General features: G+C 34.2%; 1 protein-coding gene and 2 long non-coding RNA genes across 3 annotated transcripts in view; 1 reads left to right on the top strand and 2 right to left on the bottom strand.

The window, feature by feature from the left end:
* Positions 1–18,803, bottom strand: part of LOC128544290 (immunoglobulin mu heavy chain) — a 45,489-nt gene that overhangs the window by 16,838 nt on the left and 9,848 nt on the right. Inside the window, exon 3 of the mRNA XM_053514312.1 lies at positions 5,919–6,096. Coding sequence (XP_053370287.1) covers positions 5,919–6,096 — 178 coding nt within the window. The remainder of the gene's footprint in view (positions 1–5,918; positions 6,097–18,803) is intronic.
* Positions 7,122–8,688, top strand: LOC128544719 (uncharacterized). The gene is made up of 3 exons (XR_008365808.1): positions 7,122–7,216; positions 8,120–8,192; positions 8,592–8,688. It is a non-coding gene; the product is annotated as an uncharacterized LOC128544719 (long non-coding RNA).
* Positions 11,786–13,352, bottom strand: LOC128544718 (uncharacterized). Its single transcript, XR_008365807.1, has 3 exons — positions 13,258–13,352; positions 12,282–12,354; positions 11,786–11,882 (listed from the first exon to the last, which is right to left on the bottom strand). It is a non-coding gene; the product is annotated as an uncharacterized LOC128544718 (long non-coding RNA).

Genomic DNA, 18,803 nt, shown 5'->3' with positions numbered 1-18,803 from the left:
TTGTTGGTCCACTGTGTTTTAGCAGGTCCAAGATCAGCACAGCTGTCCACTGGGAAGTTTAAGAGCACTCCATGTTACCCTCTGCTGACCAGCTTTATAGAGATGCTGATTTCATTTTCAAGCAGGACTTGGCACCTGCCCGCACTGCCAAAAGTACTAATACCTAGTACCATGGTATCCCTGTGCTTGATGGACCAGCAAACTCAACCAACCTAAACCCCATAGAGAATCTATTGGGTACCATGATAAGGAAGATGCGAGACACCAGACCCGACAATGCAAAGAGCTGAAGACCGCCATCAGAGCAACCTGGGCTTCCATATCATGTACTGTATGCAGTGCAATGCTGCATTGCTGCAGTAGTTCATGCAAAGGGTGCCCCAACCAAGTATTGAGAGCTGTACATGTTCATACTCCTCAGTAGTCCAACATTTCTATGATAAAAATTATTTTTTTTGTGTGTGTGTGTGTGTGTGTGTTAGCTGTAAGTCATAATCCTTAAAATTAAAGGAAATAAACATTTAACTTTTGTGAAATATTAGTCTGTGTGTAATGAATCTGCACTTTTTTATTTTAATTATGGAAATAAATAAACTTTTTAATGATATTTATTGAGATGCACCTGTATAAAATGGGTTTTGTCTAAACATCAGAACTTGCTCGTTCACTGATATCTGACCCTAAACCAGTCTGTTCGTCTGTGCCCAAAAATGCCCAAATCCTTACGATACATACTGTAAGCAAACAGACAAGACAGCATGGCTTACTCCAAAAAAGGAGTAAAAGTCTTCAAAGATAAATGGACAGATCATTGTATGTTTATACTTCCTGCGGAAAATTAAAAAACAAAAACTAATTTATTTCACACTGATATTCTAAAACGGTTTACAAATAAAACTTACAGTTCAAATATATTCCCCTCCAGGAAAAATATAATCAATTGGGCACTTCCTTTCATTAAGCACCTAAGTAAATTGAAATACCCCTGCTGAAAAATCCAGCATAGACCAGCATGATTTATATGCTGGTCTATGCTGGTTAATACTGGTTAGTGCTGGTCTGATGCTGCTTAGCTGGTAAACCAGCATAATTGATGGAAGACCAGCATATCTACGCTGGTGAAACCACCAGCATTGGTCTTGCTGGTTAGTGCTGGACTGGTGCTTGTTTAGCTGGGGAATCAGCATGCACTGATGGAAGACCAGCATGCCTGCTGAAAAATCCAGCATCGGCCAGCATGATTTATATACTGGGTCACCAGCAAGGTTTTGGTACTGTACTTAAAATTGGTTACCATTTTAGGTCATTATCTTGTATTTTAACTGAAAATGTTCTGTGATATAAATACATGGACCACGTAGTGTTATTTTTAAATGCATTTATATACAAGACAAAAATAATCCACTTACCAAAAACATGTACATACATTATTTTACATTTATTAAATATTTGCTGGGTTGTCTAAAAACAAAACACAAACCTTTTATATAAATGCACTAGCAATACATTTATTTTATGTAATCAATGGAAACTTTTTAAAAATGAAAAGAAAAAAAAAAGCATAGACCAGCTTGACCAGCAGTTATACCAGCATACTGTATGTGATGTTTTGGTGCTGGTATGCTGGGGACCAGCATCAGTAAGGTGACCCGTATTATAGCGCCATGATGCTCGCACTACGCACTATAATGCTGGTCACCAGCAAACCAGCAAAATGTATTCTGGTATGCTGAGGACCAGCATCAGTAAAGTGACCAGCATTTTAGCACCAGCATCATGGCACTATAATGCCGGTCACCAGCATACAGTACCAGCACCAAAACACAACATATGCTGGTATAATTGCTGGTCAAGCTGGTCACCGGCTATGTTGGTCTATGCTGGGGTTTTTTTCAGCAGGGACGGACGAGTTAGTTTGGTATAATACCGCAAACAAACAAAATTTGCTATCACATCTACTGTATATCATGTAACACAATAGGACAGAAAAATCTTAAAACACACTATAAATCAGCAGTTCAAAACAGCGACACCTAGCCGTCGGCAACAGTCCGCCATAAAAACGGTACATTGAAACAGCAATATAAAACAGGTGTATAAAAAAGCAGCTAGCACTCTGGCCTCACCTCCCAAATGAACTTATTTGATTATAAAAAGCTTTATGGTACCGGAACTCTACAACCAAGCACAAAAAAAAAAAAAGATCAACGCACGCTACTGAAACGCACTTATCAAGCCACTTAGAGCATCTGAATTACTAAGGTCGCTCAATTTCCTATAATGCTGCTTAACGCTAATAGGGGTGTCTTACCACATCCCTATAGGAACACAAGAGGTATTAAGACTTGCAGGGAAAAATATGTCAAAATAATTATCTTAATCCAACCGGTTACACATGCAAGTCACAAGCAATTTTATAAGTATCACAAACAATCAAAGTTAAATGGAATTCTGACTTTAACAGAGTGGCCAGCACAGTCTGATCTGAATTGAGCAGTTGTTTACTAACAACTATATATACCTGATGCAACCTGCTGCAAATTATATACAGTATATAATTTGCAGCAGGTTTTTGTAATGGTTTAAAACACTGTGTAGCCCCCCACAGTGGTACACTCTGTTACAAAAACAACTGCCAGTGACACCTGCCTTCAATGTATTCCTCCACACCCTAACATGTCAGGTTCCAGTCATAAAAATAAATAAATAAAACCTTGACTCAATTGAGATGTACTGTACACACATGAACACGTTTTAGTAGCTAGAACCTTTGCTAGTTTAGCAGCTTATTACATACAGTATGGTCAGTTTTTAATTTGGCTTTTCTAATAAGAATTTAACATATGATTAGTACTAAGGAAAGTACAGAGTTTAATATGTTCTAAATGCTCCAGAACTTTGAAAAATACCTACTTGATTTAGCTCACAGGGACTGCAGAATCTTCATTTGGTATGCATTTTTGGACTAAGAGAGGTTTGTGGAATTCGGCCGCAGTTACCTACACTGCATTTGCACTCCAAGTGACAAACTCACGGTGGCCCTGAAGTGCAAAACAAATGAACAAAACTGAAAACAAAATAACAAATTCAAAACCAAATTAACAAAACGGAAAACAAAATAACTAATATCTGACTGGCCGAGAAGTGCCATACAAATTAACAAAACGGAAAACAACATAAAAACCAAATAACAAAACTCAAAACAATTTTTTTTGGAGGGGGGGGAGTTTTGTTGTTTTGTTTTTGGTTTTGTTATTTTGTTTTCGGATTTGTTAATTTGGTTTTGAATTTGTTAATTTGTTTTCCGTTTTGTTAATTTGTATTGCACTTCTCGGCCAGTCAGATACAAACCGAAAAAGGTAGGTATAGATTGCGAATGAAATGCTTACCGCTGATTGGACAAGACATCTGTCACTCAAGATATACAGGAAGTACTGTAGTAGCGGTAGATTTTTGTGTGTATGAAAGTGCAAACATTATTGTGGTTTTAAATATGGCGTTCTTACGGTGGCCCTGAAGTCAGTTTTGTAATTTTTTTTGCACTTCACAGCCATCATAGTTTAAAGTGAAGCAGAACACACAAGAAACAAAGATAAAGAAACAAGTTCCTACTTCCTGTATATCTTGAGTGACAGATGTCTATATGTTTATAAACAAGCAAAACAAAAATTGCATAAAATGCTCTGGTTTGTAAGGGCATTTTTGAATTTATTATTTTAAAGCAAGCTGCATAAAACATGAATAAATTATTAAATTATTTATCTTTAACACACACACACACACACACACCATGGCATGCAATGAAATTCTTAATTAGAGCACTTAATAAAAGAATAATATTGAATGAAAAGTGAATATTCATTTTATTATATTATTATTATAAATAAAATATAATTGCAAGAAACAATGTGTGTGTGCATGTGCATGTGTGCGCGTGTGCGAGAGTGAGAGGTGTGTGTGTGGTAAGTTTAAGGCACCATCACAGCTGACACATTTGAGATATCAAAAAGCATTCTACAATTATATAACTATAGTTGTTCGGCTTAATAAGCTTTATGTGCATACATGCAAGTGTGTATGAGTTATGCAGCAATATGCACCCTGGCAATATAATACCCTGGGCCACGCGACTTTCAGGCATCCTATTGGCAGTAGATTCCAACATATCTGACAATTTTTTGAGCATTTGAAGTCCCCTCAAAAGCCCCAAAAGTTAGGAAAAAAATACTTAGGAAAACAAGAGGGTCCTGCGCACCCTATAGTGCTTGGGGCCGAATAAAGACTATAAATTAACAGTTAACAAGGCCAACATACTTTAGAGTATCTATGACTATAACATCTGAACTCTAATTATTTGTCTAAATTTATATTCCTTGCATTTCCTACTGACACATCTTGTGGTTTTGAAAAGCAATTACTTAAATGTGTAAACATAGTAGTGGTGTTAAACCCTGGTCCTGAAAGGTCCCCCTGTCACACACATTGTAATGTTTACCCTGCTCAACCATAGTCACTTAGAAACGACTGCTTTATCTTATTTCAACAGTGCATGCAGTACCAGTCAAAAATTTGGTCACAAGTTTAGATTTATTTTATTTATTTTCTAAAAAAATATTGTACAGAAATACTTAATTTTTTTTTCTTTAAAAGAAAGAATACTAGCTCATAGTAATGGGAAATTTGAATCATTTTAGAGACTTGGTTCTTTGAATCTCATTCATCAAAATGAACGAATCTTAACTTGAGTGATTTAATTAATCTCGTTCTTTTGATCAGAAATAAAATGAACAGATAAACAGATCCCCAATATGTCTACATACATACAAATTTTGGCCATAGTTCATTAATGAAAATATTACAATCCAGCCAAGGACATATTATGATAAACAGAATGATCAGCTTCTCCCTCATATCTTCGTCGTTTATTCTTTTAAATCTATTGCACTGCATAGCATCTTTGAGAGTCATGTGACAAAAGAACGAACAATTCGGACCAAAAAGACTCAAAGGTAACTACTCATTTCTGTTTTCTGTACATAACCTATGGTTTTGCATTATGCTTTGCGCATGCCCACCCAGTAGAAAATAAAAGAATCACTCTCTAAGACTACTCGTTCCTTTGAATCATGTTATAGATTCATTCTTTTTTTATGAACGACCCCTCACTACTAGCTTATGATTCTTCTGCCGTACTCGACCAAACAGAGACTGATGTGTACCTGCAGCGTATTTATGTCTCTTTGTGGTTAGTAAAATGTGCATACACACTAACTATGGCAATCATTTTAGGTTTTCATTTTTGTCCTCTGCCTTAAGCTTCATGCAAGGAGTCTTCAGTGTCAGAGACAAGAGAGAAAAAAGAGGTTGATGTAGGACCATCTGTTGATCCTTCTATTATGGATAAAAGGAACTATTTTGTTTTGTTATTGTTGCATAATAATTATTGTCACTATAATAATAATAATAATAATAATAGTAATAATAATTTATTGCCAAATGGAATACTGTAATTGGGCAGGTCACTGTGGACCAAAGTGCAGAGTTAAGAACCTCTGCTTCCTTGTAAATAAACACACGAGGACGGATTACATATACAGTAGGTACTGACTGCTTCTAACTAACTGTGTTCTCCTACATAGATGCTCTCTTTGTATGCAGCTCCTGGTGTCTGCTGGCAGTGTACCCTATCTCTTTGGATGAATTTCAAGAAGATAGGAGGAACTCAGCAACACTTAACACCACCCTGTTGTTGATTATTTTCAGTCTCTAGGGTGTTACCAGTAAGTTGTTGTTGTTGTTTTAAGAAAGCTGCCAAGATCAGTGTATTTATATTTGTAAAATGCATATCCTAAAAAACATCCTTTCATGGCATGAGGGTTTTTTTGTACAGCTCTGGAACCTCATGTGTCATTGTGGTTCTCTAGCACAGTAATACACTGCAGTGTCTTCTGCCCTCATGCTGTTCATGTGCAGATACACCTGCATCTTACTGTTGTCTCTGGAGACGGTGAAGCGACCATTAACTGAACTGGAGTAATACTTGCTACCACTGTTGTAGGAGATGCTTGCAACCCATTTCAACCCTTTTCCAGATGCCTGTCTGATCCATGCCATCCGGTAGTTAGTAAAGTGTAGCCCAGAAGCTGTGCAGGTCAGTGTGTGAGACTGATCAGGTCTGATGATAACTGAATCAGACTGGATCAGTGTCTGACTGCAGGAATCTAAAATAAAAAAAAAATCACAAAAGTAAAAGTTAAATAAAAAATTTTAATAATTTATGATTTTTTTAAAGTATATAATGAATAATACTGACATTGAATAACCAATGCTAGCACAAAGTAACTAAAAACTCTGTCTAGTCCCATCTTAAAAAAAATAAAATGAATATTGTTGCTGTAAATAGACACAAATGGCTGGTATGTTGTGCTGCTGAATGTTTCAGTATAAATGGCTCAATCACAGGATTTCGTTTGCATGGCACACCCACTAAAGGTGCAAAACGATTTACAGATTAGGTTTCACAATCACAGGTTATTAATAGTTTTGTTTTGTTTTTTGTCATTCGCTAACATGCCCTAATCCTCCTGCTGCCTGTATTGTCTTACTTAAATACACAAGCTTTCCTAAATTTTAGAAACATCTACGGTGGCCCAGAAGGGCAAATCATCTTTCCCGTATATGTGTGTGTTTTTTCCCTTGTAATTGTGTTTTTTTTTTTTTCTTGAAAATGTCCGCTTTTTCCCTTATAAATGTCGTTTTTTCCCTTATAAATGTGTTTGTTTGTTTTTCATTGAAAATGTGCAATTTTTCCATTATAAATGTCGTTTTTTACCTTATAAATGTGTTTTTTTTTTCTTGAAAATGTCCGCTTTTTCCCTTATAAATGTCATTTTTTTCCCTTATAAATGTTTTTTTTTTTCCATTGAAAATGTGCGCTTTTTCCCGTGTAACTGTGCGCTTTTTCCCGTGTAAATGTCTGCTCTTTTCCGTTTGTGCGCAACTACTTCTTTCCCGTGTGAGAACTCTTTCTCCAGTATTTTGCAAGCTAAAAGCTAAAGCTAATGCGCAAAGGACTATGGGAGTGGGGTCAAAACGCAACTGAACATGGAACTTTCCGGATATCAGCTCCAGGACTCAACATCATGGAGTATACAGTGAATTATAGCGTGATAAAGTTATAATTTTCACTAAATTTTCAACTGCACACAATTACCAGGTAATGTTTAATATATAAAATTAATCAGATTTTTACTGTTTTAGGCACTAATGTTAACTTTGTAGCAGTGTTAATACTATTGGAGTGTTTGGGGGAAATGCCGAGCCGAGTGTAAATGGCAGTGATTAAAAGGAATATTATCTCATTTAGACCATTAAACACTGATGTAAACCATCAGCTCCATGGCATCTCTGTAATATACATCCACATATGGATTTATAAGCAAGCTAATATCACTATGCTAACCGCTAGCGCTTAGCATGGGGAAACTAGCTTGTTTATTAATATATATTAGTTTAATAGTGTATTTGGACACCTATACGTGATGTAAACAGTTAGCTCTATTGTTTTTGTAAAATGCCTGTCCAAATATGGATCTATAAGCAAGCTAATATCACTATGCTAACCGCTAGCGCTTAGCATGGGGAAACTAGCTTGTTTATTAATATATATTAGTTTAATAGTGTATTTGGACACATATACGTGATGTAAACAGTTAGCTCTATTGTTTTTGTAAAATGCCTGTCCAAATATGAATCTATAAGCAAGCTAATATAATTATGCTAAGCGCTAGCTTACTAAAAGAGCTAAGATAGCAGCAACTATTGCTAATTATCCCTGAGCTGCTCCTGTTATGTGCTAAATGTTACAGATGGTTAACGAATTGTTGTATGTAGTTTATTGGAGCTCCTGAGTGCCATATAATGTATACTGCTGTATAATGTAGTGGGTTTTATCATAGCTAGAGATCTTCTGAATAGTTAGTTATGTGCTTACACAATGTATGTAACAGTCAAGAAAAGGGGCTTTTGTTCAGGTTCTATCTATTCTAGTCATTAAAGTCATTAAATATATGTTTATACTCCTTATAATATGTATGATTGTGTGTTTTTCTTCTCACAGTGAACTGTGTGTAAATCATCAACTGCCTGTGTATCAGCTGATTTCTACACCAGCTTTACATCCTGAGCAGAAGGTGAGTGCTCTGAAGTATTTACCTCTCTTTTCAAGAACACCACTGAGCACATCTTAATCAGGGGACAGGGACACATTTCTCTTCATGAACATGTGTGTGTTAATGAATGGTGAAGATGGGGCCAAATTTTGCAGCAATCCTTAATAGCAAAACCAAATAATTGGTTTTAATACACAGCATTACTAAAAGCTTGCATTCTATGAAATTTTTTGTGCGTGCCTGCCTGCGTGTGTCAAACTGATGTCATATGATGTCAAACATCATGAAGTGATATTAACTTGCTTATAAACCCATATGTGGATGTATATTACAGAGATGCCATGGAGCTGCATAGTAACACTATGAAGTCTTTTTACTAGACACTTATAATAACTTGTCTTTATTTCTCCCCTGTTGTAGATTGTCGTGGAGAGGACGGACCCTTGATGCTCTGCCTTTTTGCACCAACAATACATACATGTATTTTATTAATTTGTAAATAAAGTCTTTAATATAATTTTATAGTTGAGTATTTATTTCTAGTTTGCTTATTATTTAGCAAAACAGTTAAAGTGCATGTAAAGCATTGCTGCAAATGACACTGAATAGAATCAGATGTTACTCCACTCTGTGTGAGGGTACAGGCTTATATACAGTATGTGATTTTAGCATCAATAATGTTTTTCTACTAACTAAAGCATGCTGCCTTGGAGATATTAGTGACATCTCTCTTTCAGTTCGAACAACATATTCCATAATATTTATGAATACATTAATCCCATATGTTCAGCAGTTAAAACAGAGGTTCTTAAACATTTTACAGCGAAGGACTCCTTCAACTGTAAAACAAACACCTCTGCATACATTTACTTATAGTGCATTTCCAAAATTACATTTTTATGTTATTCAAAAAGTAAAACCTTTTGTTTTCATTTAAATGATTAATGATTAAATGATCCATGAAAATCAAAAATCTAGTATGTCAAAATATTAGAATATTTCACTTCGATCATGGGGAAGACTGCTGACCTAACAAGTTGTCCAGAAGATGATCATCTACACCTTCCAGAAGGAGTGTAGGCCCTCAAGGTCAAACTTTACCACCAACTATTTCACTGACCATGTTGTTGCTTGATTTGCCAGCCATCTCACCTGACCTTAGGTTTCATGGGAAAGATGAGCTGAAATCTGAGATAAATTTCAAGCTGAATGCTTCAAGTGTGATCTGCAAACATAACCAGGGTGTCATGTTTAACAGCTTAATGCAATGGGTTACATAAAAACACCAACTATTTGAAAATATGTAGGCTTATGAATAGTGGCAACGTATATCTACTGTATGTACAGTGAATGTATGTTCAAGAATAAGAGTATCATAAATTGACCAATAATTAAAATACACATGTAAACAATGAGTCTGTCATTTGAAATGCCGTTTATCTAAAAAAATTAGAATATTGTGCAAAAGTGTTTAAGTTTTAAAATTATTGGGGGGGAAACACATTCACAAGGGAAACGTCATACACATAGAAAAAAAAATCATAGAGCACAATAAAAAAATTATATATTCACAAGGAAAAAAAATATAAATTTACAAGGGAAAATAATACACTAAAGGGAAAAATAATGCACTTACAAGGGAAAAATAATGCACTTACAAGGGAAAAATAATACACTAACAAGGGAAAAATTATGCACTAACAAGGGAAAAATAATACATTCACAAGGGAAAATGTATATACTTATAGGTGAAAAATAATACATTTACAAGGGAAAAATTATATACCTACAAGGGAAAAATTCCCCCTCGATAATACATGCTGTTTCCCTTGTAAATGTGTTTTTTTCCCTTGTAAGTGTGTGCTTTTTCCCTTGAAAATGTATGCTTTTTCCATTATAAATGTCATTTTTCCCCTTGAAATGTATGCTTTTTCCCTCATAATTTTGCGTTTTTTCTCTTATAAATGTGTGCTTTTTCCCTTATAATTGTGCTTTTTTTCTCTTATAAATGTGTGCTTTTCCCCTTATAATTGTGCTTTTCTACCCTTGTAAATGTCCTTTTTTCCCTTAAAAATGTGTGCTTTGTTCCTTATAAATGTGCTTTTTTGCCCTTGTAAATGTCCTTTTTTTCCCCTTATAAATGTGTTTTTTTTCCCCTTATAAATGTGTTTTTTTTACCCTTGTAAATGTGTTTTTTTACCCTTGTAAATGTCCTTTTTTCCCCTAAAAATGTATGCTTTTTTTCTTATAAATGTGTTTTTTACCCTTGTAAATGTGTGCTTTTTCCCTTGTAAATGTTTACTTTTTCCCGTGTACGTATATTATTTTTTTCTTGTATATGTGTGCTTTTTCACGTGTACTTATATTACCTTTTCACCTTGAAAATGTGTACTTTTTCCCATGTAAGTATATTATTTTTCCCTGGTGAATATAGTATTTTTCCCTTTTAAATGTGTATAATTTTTCCCCTCGTAAATGTATTATTTTTCACCTATAAGTATATACATTTTTCCTTGTGAATGTATTATTTTCCCTTGTAAATTTATATTTTTTTTCCTTGTGAATATATAATTTTTTTATTGTGCTCTATGATTTTTTTTTCTATGTGTATGACGTTTCCCTTGTGAATGTGTTTCCCCCCCAATAATTTTAAAACTTAAACACTTTTGCACAATATTCTAATTTTTTTAGATAAACGGCATTTCAAATGACAGACTCATTGTTTACATGTGTATTTTAATTATTGGTCAATTTATGATACTCTTATTCTTGAACATACATTCACTGTACATACAGTAGATATACGTTGCCACTATTCATAAGCCTACATATTTTCAAATAGTTGGTGTTTTTATGTAACCCATTGCATTAAGCTGTTAAACATGACACCCTGGTTATGTTTGCAGATCACACTTGAAGCATTCAGCTTGAAATTTATCTCAGATTTCAGCTCATCTTTCCCATGAAACCTAAGGTCAGGTGAGATGGCTGGCAAATCAAGCAACAACATGGTCAGTGAAATAGTTGGTGGTAAAGTTTGACCTTGAGGGCCTACACTCCTTCTGGAAGGTGTAGATGATCATCTTCTGGACAACTTGTTAGGTCAGCAGTCTTCCCCATGATCGAAGTGAAATATTCTAATATTTTGACATACTAGATTTTTGATTTTCATGGATCATTTAATCATTAATCATTTAAATGAAAACAAAAGGTTTTACTTTTTGAATAACATAAAAATGTAATTTTGGAAATGCACTATAAGTAAATGTATGCAGAGGTGTTTGTTTTACAGTTGAAGGAGTCCTTCGCTGTAAAATGTTTAAGAACCTCTGTTTTAACTGCTGAACATATGGGATTAATGTATTCATAAATATTATGGAATATGTTGTTCGAACTGAAAGAGAGATGTCACTAATATCTCCAAGGCAGCATGCTTTAGTTAGTAGAAAAACATTATTGATGCTAAAATCACATACTGTATATAAGCCTGTACCCTCACACAGAGTGGAGTAACATCTGATTCTATTCAGTGTCATTTGCAGCAATGCTTTACATGCACTTTAACTGTTTTGCTAAATAATAAGCAAACTAGAAATAAATACTCAACTATAAAATTATATTAAAGACTTTATTTACAAATTAATAAAATACATGTATGTATTGTTGGTGCAAAAAGGCAGAGCATCAAGGGTCCGTCCTCTCCACGACAATCTACAACAGGGGAGAAATAAAGACAAGTTATTATAAGTGTCTAGTAAAAAGACTTCATGGTGTTACTATGCAGCTCCATGGCATCTCTGTAATATACATCCACATATGGGTTTATAAGCAAGTTAATATCACTTCATGATGTTTGACATCATATGACATCAGTTTGACACACGCAGGCAGGCACGCACAAAAAATTTCATAGAATGCAAGCTTTTAGTAATGCTGTGTATTAAAACCAATTATTTGGTTTTGCTATTAAGGATTGCTGCAAAATTTGGCCCCATCTTCACCATTCATTAACACACACATGTTCATGAAGAGAAATGTGTCCCTGTCCCCTGATTAAGATGTGCTCAGTGGTGTTCTTGAAAAGAGAGGTAAATACTTCAGAGCACTCACCTTCTGCTCAGGATGTAAAGCTGGTGTAGAAATCAGCTGATACACAGGCAGTTGATGATTTACACACAGTTCACTGTGAGAAGAAAAACACACAATCATACATATTATAAGGAGTATAAACATATATTTAATGACTTTAATGACTAGAATAGATAGAACCTGAACAAAAGCCCCTTTTCTTGACTGTTACATACATTGTGTAAGCACATAACTAACTATTCAGAAGATCTCTAGCTATGATAAAACCCACTACATTATACAGCAGTATACATTATATGGCACTCAGGAGCTCCAATAAACTACATACAACAATTCGTTAACCATCTGTAACATTTAGCACATAACAGGAGCAGCTCAGGGATAATTAGCAATAGTTGCTGCTATCTTAGCTCTTTTAGTAAGCTAGCGCTTAGCATAATTATATTAGCTTGCTTATAGATTCATATTTGGACAGGCATTTTACAAAAACAATAGAGCTAACTGTTTACATCACGTATATGTGTCCAAATACACTATTAAACTAATATATATTAATAAACAAGCTAGTTTCCCCATGCTAAGCGCTAGCGGTTAGCATAGTGATATTAGCTTGCTTATAGATCCATATTTGGACAGGCATTTTACAAAAACAATAGAGCTAACTGTTTACATCACGTATAGGTGTCCAAATACACTATTAAACTAATATATATTAATAAACAAGCTAGTTTCCCCATGCTAAGCGCTAGCGGTTAGCATAGTGATATTAGCTTGCTTATAAATCCATATGTGGATGTATATTACAGAGATGCCATGGAGCTGATGGTTTACATCAGTGTTTAATGGTCTAAATGAGATAATATTCCTTTTAATCACTGCCATTTACACTCGGCTCGGCATTTCCCCCAAACACTCCAATAGTATTAACACTGCTACAAAGTTAACATTAGTGCCTAAAACAGTAAAAATCTGATTAATTTTATATATTAAACATTACCTGGTAATTGTGTGCAGTTGAAAATTTAGTGAAAATTATAACTTTATCACGCTATAATTCACTGTATACTCCATGATGTTGAGTCCTGGAGCTGATATCCGGAAAGTTCCATGTTCAGTTGCGTTTTGACCCCACTCCCATAGTCCTTTGCGCATTAGCTTTAGCTTTTAGCTTGCAAAATACTGGAGAAAGAGTTCTCACACGGGAAAGAAGTAGTTGCGCACAAACGGTAAAGAGCAGACATTTACACGGGAAAAAGCGCACATTTTCAATGGAAAAAAAAACATTTATAAGGGAAAAAAATGACATTTATAAGGGAAAAAGCGGACATTTTCAAGAAAAAAAAAACCACATTTATAAGGTAAAAAACGACATTTATAATGGAAAAATTGCACATTTTCAATGAAAAAAAAAACACATTTATAAGGGAAAAAACGACATTTATAAGGGAAAAAGCGGACATTTTCAAGGGAAAGAAAACGACATTTATAAGGGAAAAAGCGGACATTTTCAAGGAAAAAAAAACACAATTACAAGGGAAAAAACACACATATACGGGAAAGATGATTTGCCCTTCTGGGCCACCGTAAACATCTTTAGTGTCAGTAATTTTGATTCATATAAAATCACAAAATCTTATTACAGTTGTAAAATAGAAATTTGATAATGTACATTTAATTGAATATTTTAATTTGTATCACTTTATCATAATTTAAAACTATAAGAAGATATCTTTGTTAAATAATGGGTAATAAAGCTGGAGAATGATCACTACATGTAAAGACAGATGAAAATCTGAATGTCTTAAAATAGATTGAGAAGGCATTAAAATACTGACCATTAGAGACATAAAACATATATATATATATATATATATATATATATATATATATAAAGATTATAGGTTATATTCAAATTCAAATGGTACAGTATGTGTCACAAGCACAGCCATACAAAGTACGATATGCAGTGAAATCCTTAAACAACCTCCCGTGACCTTAAAAAAAAAAACAAGAAAGAAATAGTGGAATAAAATAAGAATACGTTTTAGCTGTAGAAACATAGCTGTAAAAAATAGAACGAAATAGAAAAAATATTTTTAAAAAATATATAAAAAATATAAAAAAAACTTATCTATACTATGTAGAAAAAATGTAAAAATGAATTTCAATGGAAGTAAATGAAAATGTCCAGGAAGTGTGCAAATGTGCATGTGTGTGTAGATGTCTATGGTCCAAAAATGTCCATTATCTTAGGCAACAGAAGCTGCTATATAAACTGGATCCATTATGTTAAAGAGAATAAAATATAGAGTGGGTTGGGTATATTTGGAGAAGTGCAAGGTGCACATATTTAGTAAAAATTCATAATTTTTATTTACAAGAACAAGCTCGGGGACATTGAAGCAGTATTTGAAATAAATACTTAAGATCTGCTTACTGAATATGAATGGATGATGTGTTTTATGTTCTTCCCTCTGCTGAAAGAATATTTACAATTCATGTCGACATGCTTGTGTGAGTTTTTATAAAATTATCTGCAGTATGTTGTGTTATTGTGAGTCTAGGTATACCATATCTTTATTTATATCTTTAGTTCTAGAGCTGGAACTGCAGAGAATGAGCACGGAAAATGTGTCAAATCCACTCCTGTTAGATCCAGTGCTTTAAGTAGCAGCTCATTGAGAATCCAGATATGGTACAGGACATTGGCTGATTCTCCAGGTCTCTTCACCACAGAAGCAGAGGAGGTCAGGGTCTGTTCATAAGAATCTGGGAAATAGCATACTGTACAGTAGGTAAAGGACACACTGTATGCTATCTCTAGTATAAATTCATACATTCAGAAGTTAATTAAGCATAAATGTCTAGTGCGCTTTACAAGCCACATGCTGTATAGTAAAATTCGGCCAGTTGTCAGCCATATCAGTAATAGTCAATCTAAACATTTTGGATCTTTACAGTAACTCCATGAATGCACTGGTTACAAAAATGTGAGCATGTGTTTTTGTACTAGTGTCTAATGGATAGTATCACTGTGTGTGAGAATGATGGACGCAATAATACACTGCAGTGTCTTCTGTCCTCACACTGCTCATGTGCAGATACACCTGCATCTTACTGTTGTCTCTGGAGACGGTGAAGCGACCATTAACTGCACTTGAGTAATACTTGTTATCACTGTCGCCTATAGTTGTAACCCATTCCAGTCCTTTTCCGTGAGCCTGTCTGATCCAAGCCATCCAAGAGGCAGCAAAGTTAAATCCAGAGGTTGTGCAGGTCAGTGTATGAGACTGATCAGGTTTAATGATCATTGAATCAGACTCAATCAGTGTCTGACTGCAGGAATCTGTAATGCAATAATATACAAAGATAAGTGTTAAAAAAGACATAAACCTTTTTTAAATAAGTAAATAATTAAACAAATATCAATATTTACATTGAATGAACATTGCTAGAGCAAAGCAACTAAAAAATCCTGGTCCCATCTCAAATGATTAATGATTACTGCTGATGTGTTGTTGAGCTGAATGTTTCAGCATAAATGTGTTAATCACAGGGTGTTATTTGCATGCCACGCCCATTAGACACATTTATAGATGCACAGAGGAATAGTTGTGCAGAGATAAAGCTTGCTGCCAAACGTTAGCTGTGTTGCATGAGTCCATAACTATTCTTAACTGATTAGATACATGTCATGTCCTTTTCATACATCACTGTGTACTGGACCACCCAGAACATTACTGATCAGTAGAAATCTGTGCAATGCTCTCAGAAACTGCAGGAAACATAGAAATAATTCAGATCACAGTAAAGAAATATTGAAGGTGTTTTAATGAGCAATTCAATATGAATTAGTTTACAAAAAAACAGTAATTAGGTTCAGCTGTACATTTCTGGCAAAGTAGATGAAGATTTCGAAGTTCACCCCAAATACTACAGAAGTAAGAATGTTTAGTGACGAATTCAGTAAGAAATAGATCACCTAAAGGCATGTGGGTAAAATAATAACAGTAATCAATTACAGTATTTTGTTTTGAAGTGTGGTATGCCTTTATTACCTCTCTTATGTGTTGTATATAAATTCAATATCAAGAATCAGTTATACAGTCATCAGAATTATATAATATGAATAATATGTCAATTATTATAAATACCATGTAAATTAAATTATATGAAGCCAAAACTGCTTTCAAACAGGTAAAGCATTTTTAGACATGTCGAAAAAACAGCTAATATATAGCAGTAATATTTTATAAACAATTACAAACAAAAAAAATGTCCATATTGATTTTGTAAAAAAATGAATTCATTCATGAATTTTTTTATAGCTTTTTTTTTTTTTAGCTTGTCATGACACTGTTGATAATGAGTGCAGTAATACACAGCTGTGTCTTCAGTCTGCATGTTCTGAGAGATGACAAACTTGTCTTTAAGTGAATTAATCTTATCAATATCCCCACTGATTATTATAGCTAAACTGGACACTTGCAATAATAATAATAATAATAATAATAATAATAATAATAATAAATTGCACTATGACATACATCTGAAAGTACAGATTTTCTGTTTTCTGTTTTTTTTTCCCTTTTACGATGTAGATGTTAAATCTTTAAGTTTTATTTTATAGTTTTAAAGAGAAATAAAGAACTGTGAATATCTGTTTACATATGTTCCACTCTCACATGGGGAAATATTGTAGTGTTTTTAAAACATCATGTACCTCAGACCTTTAATTAATAACTTATTTTATAAAACTGTGGTCAACATTTAACATTATAATCAAACTGTGCAGTAAAAAAAAAAGACGATTCTGGTATAGATAGTATAGCTATAACTGCAACACTATCACTAATCCCAGAGTAGGTACAGGTGAGTTGATGAGATCCTGCAGGTTTAATGACCACCGGCTCAGACTCCGTTAGTGTCTGACATCCACAACCTGTCAAACAAATTTTATCATTTTATATTCCTACATAATCACACTCACCAGTTATGGTCAATAATGTCAAAATAAAACAGTAAATGATTTGTGAACACATGGCTGCTCAAAAAACATTCAAACTATGTAGAACTAATGCAGCTGGAGTCTGTGCTTATAACGAGTAAGCTTCATTTGCATGTCCAGCCCCTAGAGAAATTAAGGATTATAAGAAGCATTTTGATATTCATGTCAAACATGCTCAATGGGAGGAATATGTGTGGTATATAAAGGAGGAATGTCAGTTATTTGTTATGGGTGATCCAAATGCAAATGTAGATACAGTTGTTCTGCCCAGGTGCTACACTAACACCGTGGTCCATAATGAAAGCGAAAGTGAAACACAAAACATTTTACCTATAATTCACATTTTCTATTTTATGTTTGTTTCATAATTTTTGAAAAACAAAACACAAAAATGTATTCATTTAAAACAGTATTATGTATTGTCCTGTATTTTTGTTTGTTTGTTTGTTTTTTACTTGCAGGTGTATAATACACTGATAAAACTGCAGTTTATAATACATGTTTATTTGTCTTCAGTTTGTATAACAAACAATTGTAAATATAATGCAATCGAGCAGTTAACAATAGTAACATTAGGGATTACATTTATCTTTTACAACAATAATGACTTGTTCAGTAAAATCCTGTGTGATAATATGTGTGTGGTTTTAGTACAGCTGCTTCCTCAGCTTCAGTCACTGTGTTTTATCGAGCGCAGTAATAAACCGCAGTGTCCTCTGTCCTCAGACTCTTGGCCTCTAAATACTGTGTGCTTGCAGGAACGTCTTCTGTAAAAGTGACCTGGTCTTTCACAGACTCTGCATATGTTCCTCTATTATCGCCTGTACTCATATAGCCGATCCATTCCAGAGCTTTCCCTGGTTTCTGTCGTATCCAGTGTATGTTGTAGCTTGTCATTGAATACCCACTTATTTTACAAGAGATCTTCACAGTTTCTCCAGGTCTCTTCATCACAGCAGGAGACTGGTCCAGTCTGATCTCAGCACTGCAGAAACCTGTTATATAAAACCATCAAAAACATTCATTAATTCATTAAATCATGTGCTCAGTGGAAAAGATATAAGAGTGTTTTAGATACCTTGTGTTAATATGAGTATAAAAATACACTGCTGAATAACACTTAGCCCCATAATTAAGTCTATGACAGTTGGAAGTTCTGTAATTCAGTTCGCTGATATGAGCTTTAACAGAGCAACAAGCTGATTTTTATGCAGAGCAAATAATAACAGGATGGATTTGCATAGACATCCTTTAAACCAATAGAGTCAGGTCTATAATATGAACATCCACAGGCTGATTTTGCATTCTTGTGATTTATTAATTTCCTTCACTTGAGACATGATTGTTAATTATTAACAAACATATTACTGAACAACTTATTGATTTATTTCAATTCTGAAGTTTTTTCATCCATCTATCCATCCTATCCCAGGGAACCTACAGCACATACATACTTGATGACGTGTCAACCTTTTACTGGGCACATGCACACGCACTCAAAAATGCCAAACACCTCAGGTATTTTGGAAACAGCA

The sequence above is a fragment of the Clarias gariepinus genome, chromosome 16, assembly GCF_024256425.1.
Source record: "Clarias gariepinus isolate MV-2021 ecotype Netherlands chromosome 16, CGAR_prim_01v2, whole genome shotgun sequence".
NCBI lineage: Eukaryota > Metazoa > Chordata > Actinopteri > Siluriformes > Clariidae > Clarias > Clarias gariepinus.
Note: the sequence above shows the minus strand (reverse complement) of the source record. Positions and strands in the feature narration are given on the sequence as shown.